This window comes from Pogona vitticeps, chromosome 3, assembly GCF_051106095.1.
Source record: "Pogona vitticeps strain Pit_001003342236 chromosome 3, PviZW2.1, whole genome shotgun sequence".
Classification (NCBI taxonomy): domain Eukaryota; kingdom Metazoa; phylum Chordata; class Lepidosauria; order Squamata; family Agamidae; genus Pogona; species Pogona vitticeps.
Genome location: NC_135785.1, coordinates 20,885,586 through 20,900,084, shown reverse-complemented (window position 1 = coordinate 20,900,084; position 14,499 = coordinate 20,885,586). Strand labels below are relative to the sequence as shown.

At 40.3% G+C, this 14,499-nt stretch overlaps 1 protein-coding gene across 1 annotated transcript in view; it reads right to left on the bottom strand.

Moving 5' to 3' along the window:
* Positions 1 to 1,692: 1,692 nt before the first annotated feature.
* SI (sucrase-isomaltase) overlaps positions 1,693 to 14,499 on the bottom strand; it is a 213,921-nt gene continuing 201,114 nt past the window's right edge. Inside the window, exon 94 of the mRNA XM_072996157.2 lies at positions 1,693 to 12,084. Within this exon, the coding sequence (XP_072852258.2) occupies positions 12,007 to 12,084 (78 nt within the window). The 3' untranslated portion in view covers positions 1,693 to 12,006. The remainder of the gene's footprint in view (positions 12,085 to 14,499) is intronic.

Here is a 14,499-nt window from a genome sequence, read left to right as displayed (position 1 = left end):
TTACTAAGAATGGACTCTCCTTCAACTCTAGATCCTCAGTATTTCTCATGATTTGAATGACAACTATAATAACAGCAGGCTTGTAAAGATAAAAGTGTGCTTCATGGAAAAATTATCCCAAGCTTTATGTATCTCTCATAGTGAGAGTCAGACACCTGGATAAAGTGATTGGTTGAGTGCAGGTTGCAAAAGGCAGACACATCCGATTGTTATTCTGTATTTTCTGTTAATCCTAGTGTAGCGTTCATCCTTTTTTGTTAGGTATAAGTCATGTATTATTCATATCTATGCTAATGTGGTGGAGAGGTGGAGCCGAGAGAGAGAGAGGTCAGTCAGAAGGCAGTCAGAGTAAGAGTTAGTCAGACGAGGAAACAGATACTAATAGAGTTAGAGACTGGTAAAGAGAAATAGGTGGCGCTGCGGGCTAAACCGCAGAAGCCTCTGTGCTGCAGGGTCAGAAGACCAGCAGTCGTAAGATCAAATCCACATGACAGAGTGAGCTCCCGTCGCTTTGTCCCAGCTCCTCGCCAGCCTAGCAGTTCAAAAGCATGTAAATGCAAGTAGATAAATAGGTACCTTCTTGGTGGGAAGGTAAAACGGCGTTCCCTGGTCACGCTGGCCAGGTGGCAATGGAAACTGTCTTTGGACAAGCACTGGCTCTACGGCTTGAAAACGGGATGAGCATTGCCCCCTAGAGTTGGACACAACTGGACTAAAATGTCAAGGGAAACCTTTAGAGAAGGTGGAAATTATATGGCAAGACAATAGTATATACATCTGAAGAACTTCTGTGATTAATAAATTGGCTTCACTTTAATAAATAAGTTTTGTTTGCATTCACAATAGAAGTGTCTGATCAAATGTCATTTATTTTGTGGATTGAGGGAATCCACTGGTGGCAGTGAAAGGAAAACATGACTGGAGCCTTTGTGAGGGCACAAAACATAGGTGCTTCAAGGAGGTGAATGTCACACTTAGTTTCAGATTTGCCCTCTGACAGGCAGTTTGAATGAGTGACTGTCTTCTACCACACTGACCTCACTGAGTTATTGTGAAGGAGCCTAATGGCTAAACTGCAGTACTGCAGTGGACTCTGCTCATGATCCGAGTTTGATCTCGATGGGTTCAAATAGCCCACTCAAGGTTGACTCAGTCTTCCATCCATCTGTGTTCAGTAAATTGAATACCCAGCTCACTAGGGGTAGGGGCAATGCATAGCCTGCATAATTAAATTGTAAACTGGCAAGAGTACTATCACCACTATGCAGCAGTATATAAGCAGCACACTTTGAAGATAAAGATAGAACTTTACACATAGCCTGAACTCTGTGGAGGGTCTACTAAATATAAATTTACAAATTATTCCTCAATTTCATCTGCCTCTTTGAAATCCAGATTGTACTTCTGGGAGTTCTTGGTCCACATACTGCTGAAGCCTACCTTTTAGGATTTTGAGCATAACCTTGCTACCGTAAGAAATGAGTACAATTGTACAGTAGTTGGAGCATTCTTTGGCACTGCCCTTCTTTGGGACTGGGATGTAGACGGATCTTTTCCAATCCTCTGGCCACTGCTGCATTTTCCTAACTTGCTGGCATACTGAGTGTAGCACCTTAACAGCATCATCTTTTAAGATTTTAAATAGTTCCACTAGAATGCCATCACCTCCACTGGCCTTGTTGATAGCCAAGCTTTCTAAGGCTCACTTGACTTCACTCTCCAGGATATCTGGCTCAAGGTCAGCAACCACACTATCTGGGTTGTCTGGGACATCCAGATCTTTCTGGTATACTTCCTCTGTGTATTCTTGCCACCTCTTCTTGATGTCTTCTGCTTCTGTGAGATCCCTCCCATTTTTGTCCTTTATCATGTCCATCTTTGCACAAAATGTTCCTTTAATATCTCCAATTTTCTTGAACAGATATCTGGTTTTTCCCTTTCTATTATTTTCATCTATTTCTAAGGCCCACTTGACTTCACTCCCCAGGATGTCTGGTTCAAGGTCAGCAACCGCACTATCTGAGTTGTCCAGGACATCCAGATCTTTCTGGTAAACTTCCTCTGTGTATTCTTCCCACCTCTTCTTGATGTCTTCTGCTTCTGTGAGGTCCCTACTATTTTTGTCCCTCCCTGAGCACACCTGTCCTTCACTCTCTGTCTCCTCTTTCAACTCTACCTCTAACTCCCCTGGCAACTCCTTTGCATCTCCTACCTCCCAGCTAGTTCCTTTTCCCTTCTTCCTCTAGGAGATGCCCAGTGCTTTCTTGTGTTAATGCCACTGGCTCTACAGGCAACACTGAGTTTGAATCTGACTGTCCCAGGCCCTTGGTTCCCTCACTTTTAGTTCCCTACTCCTGCTCTCCTGGGGCCAGGGCTGGGGTTAGACAGCCCGTCGGAGAGACCTTCACAAAAGAACAGGCCTGGAAGAACAAAGGGAGAGACTGGGTCTACTGGAGAAAGCAGGGCCAAAAGACAGGGAGGAGACAGCAAAGTAGATATTTGGGTAACCTACATGGGGAGACAATTCTGAAAATGGGGTGCCTCTGCAGAACCGGCCTTTCCTCACTCCACACTTGCATTATTTTGATGGTACTGGACTTGGGGGAAAGCATTCAAGAACCATCTGCATGCATCAGTAGGCCGGATGTGGAAACACATTTTCCTATCTAAATGCAGGCAAGATGGTTTCCCCTCTCATTCTTGATTTTCTGAGCAGAAGCCATCAGACCTGTGAGATGACATCACTGATGATGATCCCTGATTCCTCAGCAATGTGACAATATCCTTTACTGCTCCTGGACTAGCTTAGAGGAACACGGGAAGTGCACAAAGCTCAGATTTCTGACATGTGAGTTCCACCTCTGCCATCTGAGGCAGTCACCTCACTCTGCCTAATGATAGGGCCGGTGTGAGTGAAAGCAGAGCTTGCTGTACTATGAAAGAGGAAAGAATGAAAACTCACTTGTAGTATTCTTAGTCTGTTGTCAAAGGATATATGGGAGGATGGGTGACATGTTATTTTAGTTTATTTCTTGACCTATAAGGAAGTACTTCTCAGAAGAACTATTTCCACAAAACAAGTGGAAGAATGCTGAAGAGAAACTGCATCACACTGAAAAGGAAACATATATCCAAGACTCTCCAGAGATTACTCCAGATAATTTTGATGAATGGTCCTTTCATCGCACTGCTTTCAGGTGTTTAGAAATGATTTCTTTCTGAATGCAGTTGTGCCACTAGATGTAATGGGGGCACCTTTTGTCTGGCTTCATGGTTGTTTGGTCTAGGGAAGCTACAGAGCTGAAGAATAAGGCATGGCAGTAGTCAAAGTTATATAGCTCTACCATTATTTTTTTTTTTAAGGAACAAAGCATAATTTAATTTTCTGTTTAGGAACAAGCAATTCTTATACCAACAGGAACAAGCCATAATTATTAAAAAGGGAGTATTTTGATGAAAAAGAAAGAGGATTCCTATATGTTTAAGAGTTGTAGAGAAAGAAGAATATAGTCTAAGTGCAGTTTTCAACATATGAATTAAAAAAAAATCTGCACCTGTTGAAATCTTGCCACGAGTCCTGTCCTCATGGCTCAATTCTCTATTTGTTGTCTTTATCTATTATACCATTGTGACGTTTGCCCCTTGTGCCTCCTGTTTGTCTCCCCAAAACAGAGAGCTCATGAAGGCAAACCAAAAAAACCACCTTTTCACACGCTGCCACCAGTTGATTACTAAATCAGCATACTTTACTTAGGAAACACGAAGGTCCATTCATCACTGTCTTTTGAATAAAACAGATTTATTGATTACAGATGTTTCTATAATAATTCATAAGTATCTTCTTCAGGTTCATCAAGCTTCAATAACAATCTTCTCTATTATCTTACAGGTTACTATTCACTCCTCAGACTAATCATTTCTCAGATTCCCAACTCTCTCTCTCTCTGTATAACTCTCTCTCTCTGACTCTGACTGAACTCTCCTCTCTCCCTCTCCTCTCAGGCTCCACCTTTTTAACAACCTTCGTGGCCACACCTCTCAACCACATCAGCATAGAACATGAATAACGCATAACCTATTGAGCATAATGGGGTGAGCGCCGCAACCATCCTTTCAGTGTTTACAGACTATTTGGGAAGCTAAAAAAACTACAGCAGTGTCACAATAATACTACAAAATATATTTTTTAAAATAATTAATGTGCAGTATTTCATAAAAGTCATGACCCAAATGCCTTCCTTAAGAGGAAAGTTTTTGTCATGTGGTGGACCACAGTTTGAGATGGTGCCAGACTGGTCTCATATTTAGTCAAAGATTTGCAAAATTTTGATGCTGCCACCAAGGCCCTTTCTCTTGACCTTGTAACCGTGGACTCTGTTAGGCCTCTCCTAGGGCCTTTGTTAATATTTACCCCAAAGGAGGCCAACTACTCCAAAAGGCTGTTGGAATTTGCATCTCAACCACCTGCTCCTGGCAGTTGATACACCCGATCCAAAATGGCTTTTTGTAATGAGACCAAGAAAGAACAGCTCCTAGGCAATATTCTGGAATTGATTCCAAAGGAGAGAAAAGTGGAATGAACAGATGTGACAAAGGAATGGAAAGGAAATGGGTGAATCACAGGGAAGAACCAACTGAGGGTATCCTAACTCCCACAAAACCTGGAGCCACCACTTAGTGCTTAAACTAAATGAGTCAGTGTTTTAACTTAGGAGAGGCCAAATGTCCTCCACATTTCATCTCCGTTAAGAATGTGTGAGTAGCTCCAAAGCCAATAAATAGCTATATATTTGTTATACAGGTGAGGACCAATTCATTCCAAACTGTTTTGGAGGTGACCTGTTCATGGGTTCATGCAAGTATTTTTACATTTTTGGATCAGTGCAGAAACCTGCAAATGAGGTAAACAGAGGCTGTACATGAGGTGGAGGAGCGTACTACACAGCACCATCATTTTGGGAAATGTATGGCCTTTAAGTAGAGGACTCAGTGTGCTTATATTTCTGACACTCGTGCACTTTTTCAGGTGTGGGTGAGAGTCCCCTCCAAAGTATTGTCTGGCATAAGGAAATGAATAATCTGCCAGACAGTTCTAAATGCTAAAATGGTGGCAGTGCTTCACAAGGAATCCACATCTGTGTAGATAATTCATCTAGTCAGTAAGCAAGCTTCCCAGGCAAGACACCAAAAAGATTTTGTCCCCAGTGATGACAGCATGCACCAAAGATCTAACATGAACATAAAAGCTAATTCGAGCTGAGAAATGCTCAAATCTTCATCATTCCACCAATAGACAAAAAGAGTAGAAGGCACTGACATTTCTTTATGGTGGACAAACAAGTAGAAAAGAAAAAAAGGGAGCGTAGAAAAGGGAGAGGGGAAGATTATCCCTAGTGCTATTGCTACCTGCACAATCAAAACATAAAGAAGAAAGAATGCATTCATCAATCTGCATTAATACAAATACACACAACCCACTGGTGTAATGTAAAAGTGTAACCTAGTTAACATATTTATAAAGAAGAAAATTCCAGAATGCAACCACTGGCATGAAAGCAACACAGTACCATCATTTTAACTGATCCAAATGGAAATGGCTGAAATAGATATCCAGGGACCTCACTTTGAGCCCTCCCCAGTGTCTCAGAAGATAGCTCTAGGGTTTTATTAGTGGTCCAGTTATCAATCTCCTTCTCTTAAAGCTCTTGTGCTCCTGCTTCAACTCTAATACTGCTGGAGCACTCTTGCACAATCTGTTAGTGTCTTACTCTGTCCTACTATTGACCAATAAAAAGTAGAATTGTTTCAATCCACTTTGCAACTTTTCTCTGAGGACAGTGGGCATCCCTGATCTCAGTGACTGAGACCATATTGAATTTTGTGTGGGGCAAATTTATGCCTGTAGATGTTCAGTTGCATGCCTGACTGCAATTAATTGTGCAACTAGTTTTGTAATTATGCTTGTGGAAATACTCGTTGAATATGACTACTGCCTTTGTGCAATTTCATGACTCTTCGTGCAACTTCAAATTACACAAGAACAACTACAGAATTTTGGCCAATAGATGGAAGCCAAGTTGTAACCCTTTTGAGGCATTAATTCTGCAAGTGTATTACAGGGCTAAAAGACAGGAATGACATGGGAGTGCAGGTAAGGAGGAGCTGATAAACAAGAACTGTCAGAGAGACATTGAAGGAGGATAGACGGATAGCTAGCCAGTTAGACAGACAGGCAGACAGACAGACAGACAGACAGGTTCTATTCCTGTATGCACTAAAAACACCTAAAAGCAAGTCAGAGATAAAAGATCCTGAGCGTCAAAGTCTTCATGATGACTGTGCTGCTGTTTTGAAAGACAGCTCTCCCTGCATGCCAGTTTCTGCAGTATCCTTGTGAAAGTCAATGTGATCTGTTAGAACCATCTGTGAGGCTGTAATAAGAGTTCATCCATGCAGGCAACGTCCACTGTGTTACAATTACCCGCTGCGTTGTCTGTGGCAAGCTGCAGCTGCAGCACAGCACTTGCCAGGTTTTGACATCACATGATTCAGACAAAAGCCACCCGTATGGAAGGATGCTGTAGATTTGCTTATCAACATGCTCATCCTGTCGTGTTTCAGAGTGAGAAGAAATAACATATAATATCCTCTTTTCATTTGCCTTGGATGTACTCCAAATTGCAAGGTCTTCTTTTGGTAACACACAGCATTTAGTAGGCTAGGAGGTGTGAAACTCCCAAAGAGGTTGTGTGGAATTAGTGAAATATTTAAGGGCTTAATTTGATCAACGAATCATTCCTGGGAAATCTTTTTTAAATCTCACATTCCAGGCCAGAATATCAGAATAGAAAGATAGTTTTCACACAGAAAAAGCACTTGCTCTTTCTTCGTCGCCCACACAGAATTCACATACCAGCAAGCTGTGGTTCAAGGAGGCGCTGTAAAATAAAGTTGTCAGATCAACAGTTCCCATTCACTGGGCTTTCAAGCTTTGGACTTGAAACAAGGAGGCGGTTTCCTGTGTGATGTCACTGGGTATGTCCTTATGATATCACTGGCAAAAGGCCTGTATTTAATCATTGCAATATAATACATGTGTTTCTGTGACTATTACAAAGTGAGTCAGATAATGTGTTGTCTACACTGTTTCTAAACAAATTCTATTGCACAGTATAGCAAATCACTATTCTATAAGTCAATTTTTAAAATGGGACAACCCGAACCAAAAAAAATTATATTTTGAAACTGGACTTCCAATTAGCACCAAATTTTCTGCAAGTGTAGTAGACAGACTGCTCTTGTTCTGTGACAAATTTGGGAAAGTTTGGGCAAAAGGGTTTTTAAGGCAAGATTTTTTTAAAAGTCTATCTGTTTTCACACACACACACACACACACACACACACACACACACACACACACACACACACACACACACACACACACACACACACACACACACACCATTCAGAAATAGGCAATCCTAAACATCCCCAAGTTTAAAACATGTCATAGAAATTGAAAATACTATTTCTTTTCTTTTCTTGAAAGAGAATGATGGGCCCCACCCAGTTTTTTTAATTTGGAAAGAAGCTAGGCTGCAGATGCTGAAATATTGATTCTCACAAAAGAAATAATGATGATTTTGTTATAAACTGAAGTTCCTTCGAAAAGGTGTGCCACCAAGAACATTGCAAAGCAGATACATTGCTGCAGCTTTGATTGGGCAGGTTTATACGGAGAGAGCACCTCCTTCAAATGTGCAGGTCCCAAGCCATTCACCGCTTCCTAACTCTTATCATGAACACCTTGAACTCAGACTGGAAGAGTACTGGAAGTCAGTGCAAATCCTTTAGAACTGGTACCATGTTCTGAAGAATGTTCCTGCTAGCAGTCTAGCTGCTGTGTATTGCACATGCTGCAGGATCTGTAACATGTCAAGGTCTTGAAGAGTGAATTTCAGTGGTCTAACCAGAAAGATACCAGGGTATGAACTGTTGTGGCCATATTATTCCTGACCAGGAATGGTTGTAGTTGCTGGAAAAGTCAAACCCAACTCAAGGCACTCTGAGCCACTGAGTTCACATATTCCTCCAGCAATGAAGAGAGATCTTGGAATATCCCCTAACTATGCAACTGTTTCTTCAGGTCTTTATTCCAACTCCATCCTCTACATGTTGGTTTCTTTTTACTTGTCAGTGTCATAGCATCTTTGGCAAAATTCACAACCGCTGTCTCCCATTTCTCTTTTTATTTTGTTCTCTGGAAGTGGAAAAACAATCCTGCCAGAAATCATTCAAGTGATGTTGTGTAAGCCCTAGTTCTAAATTATATCCCTCTATGGTTTTTTTTTCCATTTGTGGGAGTGGTGTTTTCCCTATAGATATAAAAATTCACAAGTGCTAGCACAGACAGGCTTACAGATCAGTGTATTACCAAAAGAACACAGGGTGAAATGAGCACTGACCTGTATATTTTCATTCAAACACAGACCAATTTGTGGGACAGTATACCACCCTAATTGCAACCCAATTGATCAAGCACACTGATTACTCTTAGAAGTTTTGAAGTACTTGTTTTCATTTTGTTTTGGATTCTGTAAAAACGCAGTTACTTAGTCATTTAGGACAACTATGCTTCTCTATTTTCAAATATTTAAATAGGTGCATGTATTCAAATGTCCTGAGCTTCTGCTTGATGTGGGAGCTCTGCTTTTGTTTTTGCATGGAGCCAGACTTTTTGAAAAGGAAACAAGACTGGGAAGAATCAACCCCCCTTTCTTTAGGTTTTTGCCAGCAAGCTTTCATTTGATTGGTCAATTTCAAGCTCCAATCCTGTCCCTTCCACTTGTAGTTCACATTTGCCTGGAGGATCATAGACTCTCTTTTGGAGAAAAAATATGAGCTAAAGTAAGGATTGAGTATCTTGTCTTTTCTTTGTTATCTCTTACCATTTTTCTATCTCACAATGAGTAGCTCAGCTACTATTTCTTTTCTCTGTCTTTTGCTATGTGTGTACCTGAGGAATGCTTTTTTGTTGCTTTTAGCATCTATTGCTAAGCTCAGCTCATTCTCAGCTTTTGCCTTTCTAACACCATCCCTGCAATTCTTTGCTACTTGTCTATACTCTTCCTTTGTGACCTGGCCTTCCTTTCAGTTCCTGTATGTGTTCTTATTTTTTTTCAACACTCTTTCAGCTTTTTGTGAAGCGACATTGGCCATTTTAACTATCTTTCAGCTTTTTTCCCTTGTTGGAATTGTTTCTAGTTGTGCCTTATAATTTTTTTAAAGAAACTCCCACCCATCTTGGACTCTTTTTTCTATTAGGATTTCATGTCATGCAATCCTGGTTATTATTATCCTAAATTTATTGAAATTGGTCTACCTAAAATCCAGTGTGCACATATGTCTACTCTGTAGTTTTACTTCCTTTGAAATCCAGAACTCCAGAATAACATGGTCATTTTCCCCACTATTCCCCTTTCTTATTTTTCATTCTTCAAAAAAAATCATAATCAAATTGACAAAAAGGTAGCAATTAAACCTTTTCCCTGTATTTTTACCTTCCACTTCCTTTTATATGCTGCAATCTCTCATTACAAGTGTTTTTATCTCTCTCAGCACTGCAGTCATCTTTATCTTGGGTATTGGTAACAGTCTTGGAGAAATCTCTTGATTAATCTTTTTCAATACAGTTCTCTGGCTAACCTTCTCACTTGCCCATATTTTGTAAGCTGCGTTGTCTTTTGAAATAATCTGTTCAACTGTGAAGTCTGACAGTGCAATTGTTTAGGCATTAATAATAATCTCTTTGAGAAATGCCTTTAATGATAACATAATATCTTCATAATGGCCCATTGCTCTTTGATATTTATATCTCAAGTGAAATCTTGCAGAAGTATCTCCTTTACAGCCCTTGCTGTCTGAACTAATTACTCCCTGTTTAGAAGTCCTTTGGAATCTAAGTGTTTCCTCCACAGTTTATAATATGCTCTGTTTTTGAAAGGCACATCCTTGCCACATCTTATGCTGGAAAGTGATGCTGGTTGGGGGAAAGAGCTAGAGGCAAAATGTGCTCCTCTCCAGTCACTTAAAAATAATAATAATAAACTACTGTCTTGATTTTAAATTTTGGTGATGAGGAGGCTCATGGGGGGCTGAGGGAACCTTCAGAATTGATTGATGCTCCATAGAAGGCACAAAGGGACATCTAGAGGCCAAAAAGCTTTAAAAATAACACAATTAAGTGTGTGGAATACTGGAGACCTTGAGTGCTGCCCATTGGCCTCTAAGTGTTGCATGTGACACACAGGCTGAATAGGGCCCACCTCCTCTTCCAAACAAGGAAAATCCAAACATAGGTGTGGCAATCAATGTTAGATCAAGATGCATACATGCAAGTCAGTCAAAGTGATCCCCGCCCACACTGTCTTCATACTACAGTAAGTAGAAGAAAGATGTGTCAGAAAACATTATCACTGTTGGGGAAGTTTGGGGGGGGGGGGTAGAAGAAACAGGTCCTTCCTTTTCCCTACTTATTATCAGAGCACTTGTACTGCACCAAACAAATAACCAGAGTGGGAGGAGTGAAGGAGGGATTGGAAGATTAGTGTGCATTTGAAAACAAGGCGTTGAGTCTATAAGGGAGGGCTTGTGATGGAGAGAGAAGGAATTTATCTGTAGCTCAGATTAAAAATCAGGCTAGCATCATGAACCCCTGAGGGTGTTTCCAAACTTCACTCAGAATGTCTTGTTTGCTGAGGTTTAGAGAGCAAGCTATATATCACAACCCTCTATTTGTAGCACTCATGTTCCCTTTGTTTCTTCTCCACATTTATAGAAGTTTCATCCCACTTTAACTGTCATTGTTCCATCCTATGGAATTCTGTTTTGTAGTTTGGTAAAATACATAGAATTCTCACTGAAGTTCAGGGAGTGTAAGAGGTTGTCCTTGTAGAGTTTTCCAAGTGGCCCATCAAAGTACTTAGCCTTAGGAATTCACAGGATGCAGCTGTGATAGCTCAGTGGCTTTGCTATCTAGATTTGCAGCCAGAGGTTGGGAGTTTGATTCCCACTGTGCCTCCTCAGAAGTAGAGCCCTTTCTGTGTGGCCCTGGGCAAGCTGCGCAATCCCTGGGCACCCCCAGAAAAGAATACTTCCAGGAAGTATTCTCTTCCTGGAAAAAACTTTGAAGAGGGTCACCATAAGTCAGAATTGACTTGATAGCACATCATCATCATCAGTATTACAACAACATAGAATTAGAATGTTAAAGTGGGATCAAAGTGTGGTGTAGAGGTTAAAAAATGGAATAGCTTCTGATTGTGAGTGATAGGAGCTCTCTAGAAGCACCCTTATATTTCTGAGCCCAGAAGTATGAGTTTTGGTGATGTTCCTTACACCATACATGCATGCATACTGACACATATCCACAAACATAGACATATAGCTAAGCAATGTCAGTGGAGTTTTATTTTCACATTAGTATAAATTACAAAAAATATCAGAGCTTTGTTGTGTCTTGTGACACATTCTCACACTGATAATCATCATCATAAAAAACAATTGCATAGTCTATCATGTTAGGCACTTAGCTGTTACAATGACATTTTAAGTCCTATGAAAAACCACCCTCGCCGCCCCCCCCCCCATCAAATCTGATTTCACATAGATTACCCTACCATAATGAGGGGTTTTTTTGGGCACTTTCTATTGGCTATTTTACAAAATCATAATACTTTTCTGTGCTTCAATGAAATAAACACCCATTCTCCTTTCTGTCTTCAGTGGCCACCACAGCATTCTACACTGGTCATGTACAAGTGAATAAGTATGGCTTCCTTTACAGGAAAATGAAAATGTTTTATGACAAATATTATCTGCAGTGATGTCATATCAATTTCTTCATTTGTATGTTGCAATTATAGCTGAACAAAACATAGTTCAAATCCGCAATACATTCATTTGTGACGAAGCAGTTGTCATCTTGCTTGTTTTTTTCATGGATGGTTAAGAGGTTGTCACCCATTTTACTTGGTCTAGCTGATAAATGAGGTAAACATTGCCAGTGAAATCAACTTCTAGAATCTGAATAGAAGGGCAAGAAAGAAAGGAAAGCTGATTATTCAATACTGCTTTTAGAAAAAGAAATGTAAAACAACAAATACATGACTAGCGTCCCACAAGGATTCATTATTTGGAACACCTTTGTCAAACAACACCTGTTGACAGGAGTCTGCCAGGAACAATATCTAACAGGCTAACCAACTTTAAATACCCCCAGATGTCACGTCTCACTGGTATCTTATACCTTCTTTCAGAGAGACAACATTTTATGCATAGGAACTGATAAGCATTACATTTTAGTTTGATTTTCATTCTAGTTTATTAAAAATCTGCTCATTTCTTCATGTTTGGAGTGGAACGAACTTGAAGCTCTTTAAAAACATCAAATTTAGGAGAAATCAAATTTGATGGAATTACTGATTCAACTCAGAGATTTCAGTTACTAGTAGTTGAATATTTGCATATCCCATCCTTTTAATATTGAATGAGGATTACCACCTTTTCTTTGCCAGTGGGTCCTATATGGCAGGCAGGTACAGTGTGTGGTCCTCCTCATGCTGGCTAGATAGTTCCATGGTTTAGGTGTGGAGCCAGAGTGTAGGAGTTGATCACCCACCATTGTGCCTCTGAGACATAAGCCAGCCTGTTTGGCCTCAGGCAAGCTGCACAGACCTAGGATGCCTCAGAAGAAGGGAACAGCAAACCACTTCTGAATATTGCCTAACTAGAAAATCCTGGAAAGGGTTGTCCTAAGTGGGAATCTACTTGATAGCACAAAATTTATTAACAGAATTTGGCTAATATTAATGGGGGAGAGTTTTCACTGAGTGTGTTAGGACAGGGTACCAGAAGCTGAAAACGTTTTCATATTCAGGACACAAATATGTTGGCAAAAATAAAACTGACACATTTCAGTTGCTAGTCACAGCTGCTGGAAATTACCTTCTTTGTACTATTCACTTCATCACACATGCTCAAAAGGGCGCTCCTCCCGAGGTTCTCTACAGAACTCACTCAAGCTAATACCATAATATGACAGATTTGAGTCCCATTTCTGCAACCATTGTCAGTCCTGATACAATTTAAATTTTGGTGCAGCGCACGGAATGTAAAATTTTTATAGGACAAGTTTTTATAGGACAAGATTCAGAAAGGTTTGGTGCAACCACTCAACATGTGGGCATGCCCAACGTTTCCCTCATCTTTCTCTTGTCTCCACAGAACCCAGACAATGGGAATCATGGCACAAGAAAGTTGTTATTTCCAAGCTTTTGAAAAATTATCTTTCACTTTAAATTTCAAAATGCGTAACCGTTTGAGGTAAATAAAAAAGGTGAGGGAAATATCTTCACTTTCTTGTAATATATTTCACAATAATTATGACCAAATATGCTATACCAGGGAGCTTTTTCCTGGGCCTCAAGAATCAGAGCAGTCACTCAGCAAAAAGAGCTACATAAGAACATGGGGATGAAACAAAGGGGATTTGATTTGTTTGCGGGGGGGGGGATATTTAATATTTTATTTGCATATTTTTAAACATTTTAAGCACTTCTATTTAGCTCAAAGGGACACTTAAAGCACCCTGCAAGTAATATTCTTATAATAACATGACTTGCCCCTACACTCAGGTTAACAATCTAAAAGACACATCATGAAAATAATAGCTTGGGATGTAACAGAAGGGAGAAGCAAACTTAGTCTCCAGATCTTAATGAAACAATAAGAATATTCCCCAAACAGGTAGACATAACATTCTGGGCTCCTGGTGGCTCAAAAATAAGCCTCTGACAAATCAACTTACCCTCCATCTTCTCCTTTTTTATTTTAATGACCTCTTAAGTGGGGGCAGATAAAGTGAAAGACATTTCCTACTATTCATTTTTTGACATGTTACTAAAACAATCTATTTACTATCATAGCCCTATGCACCATGGGCAGAATATGCTATCCATTTAAACAGAAACATGTCTACCTATTAATGGATCCCAGAATGTTTTGGAATGGGTTTCACTTCCATATGTTTTGGATTAAGTGTGCATTGGTAAGAACATAAGAGGAGCCCTGCTGGATCCGGCCAAGGACCCATCTAGTCCAGCTTCCTATATCTCACAGTGGCCCCACCAGATGCCTCTAGAAGCACATAAGACAACTAGATACCTGTCTCCTGATACCAATTCTCTGCATCTGGCATTTTGAGGTACCTTCCTTTTAAGCCTGGAGATGATGCACCCCCATCATGACTTACAACCTACAATGGACTTTTCCTCCAGAAATCTGTCCAATCCCATTTTAAAGGCATCTAGGCCAGATGCCATCACCAAATCCTGTGGCAAGGGGTTCCACAGACTAACAACATGCTGGGTCAAGAAATATTTTCTTTTGTCTGTTTTTACTCTCCCTACACTCAGTTTGAGTGGATGCCCCATGTTCTGG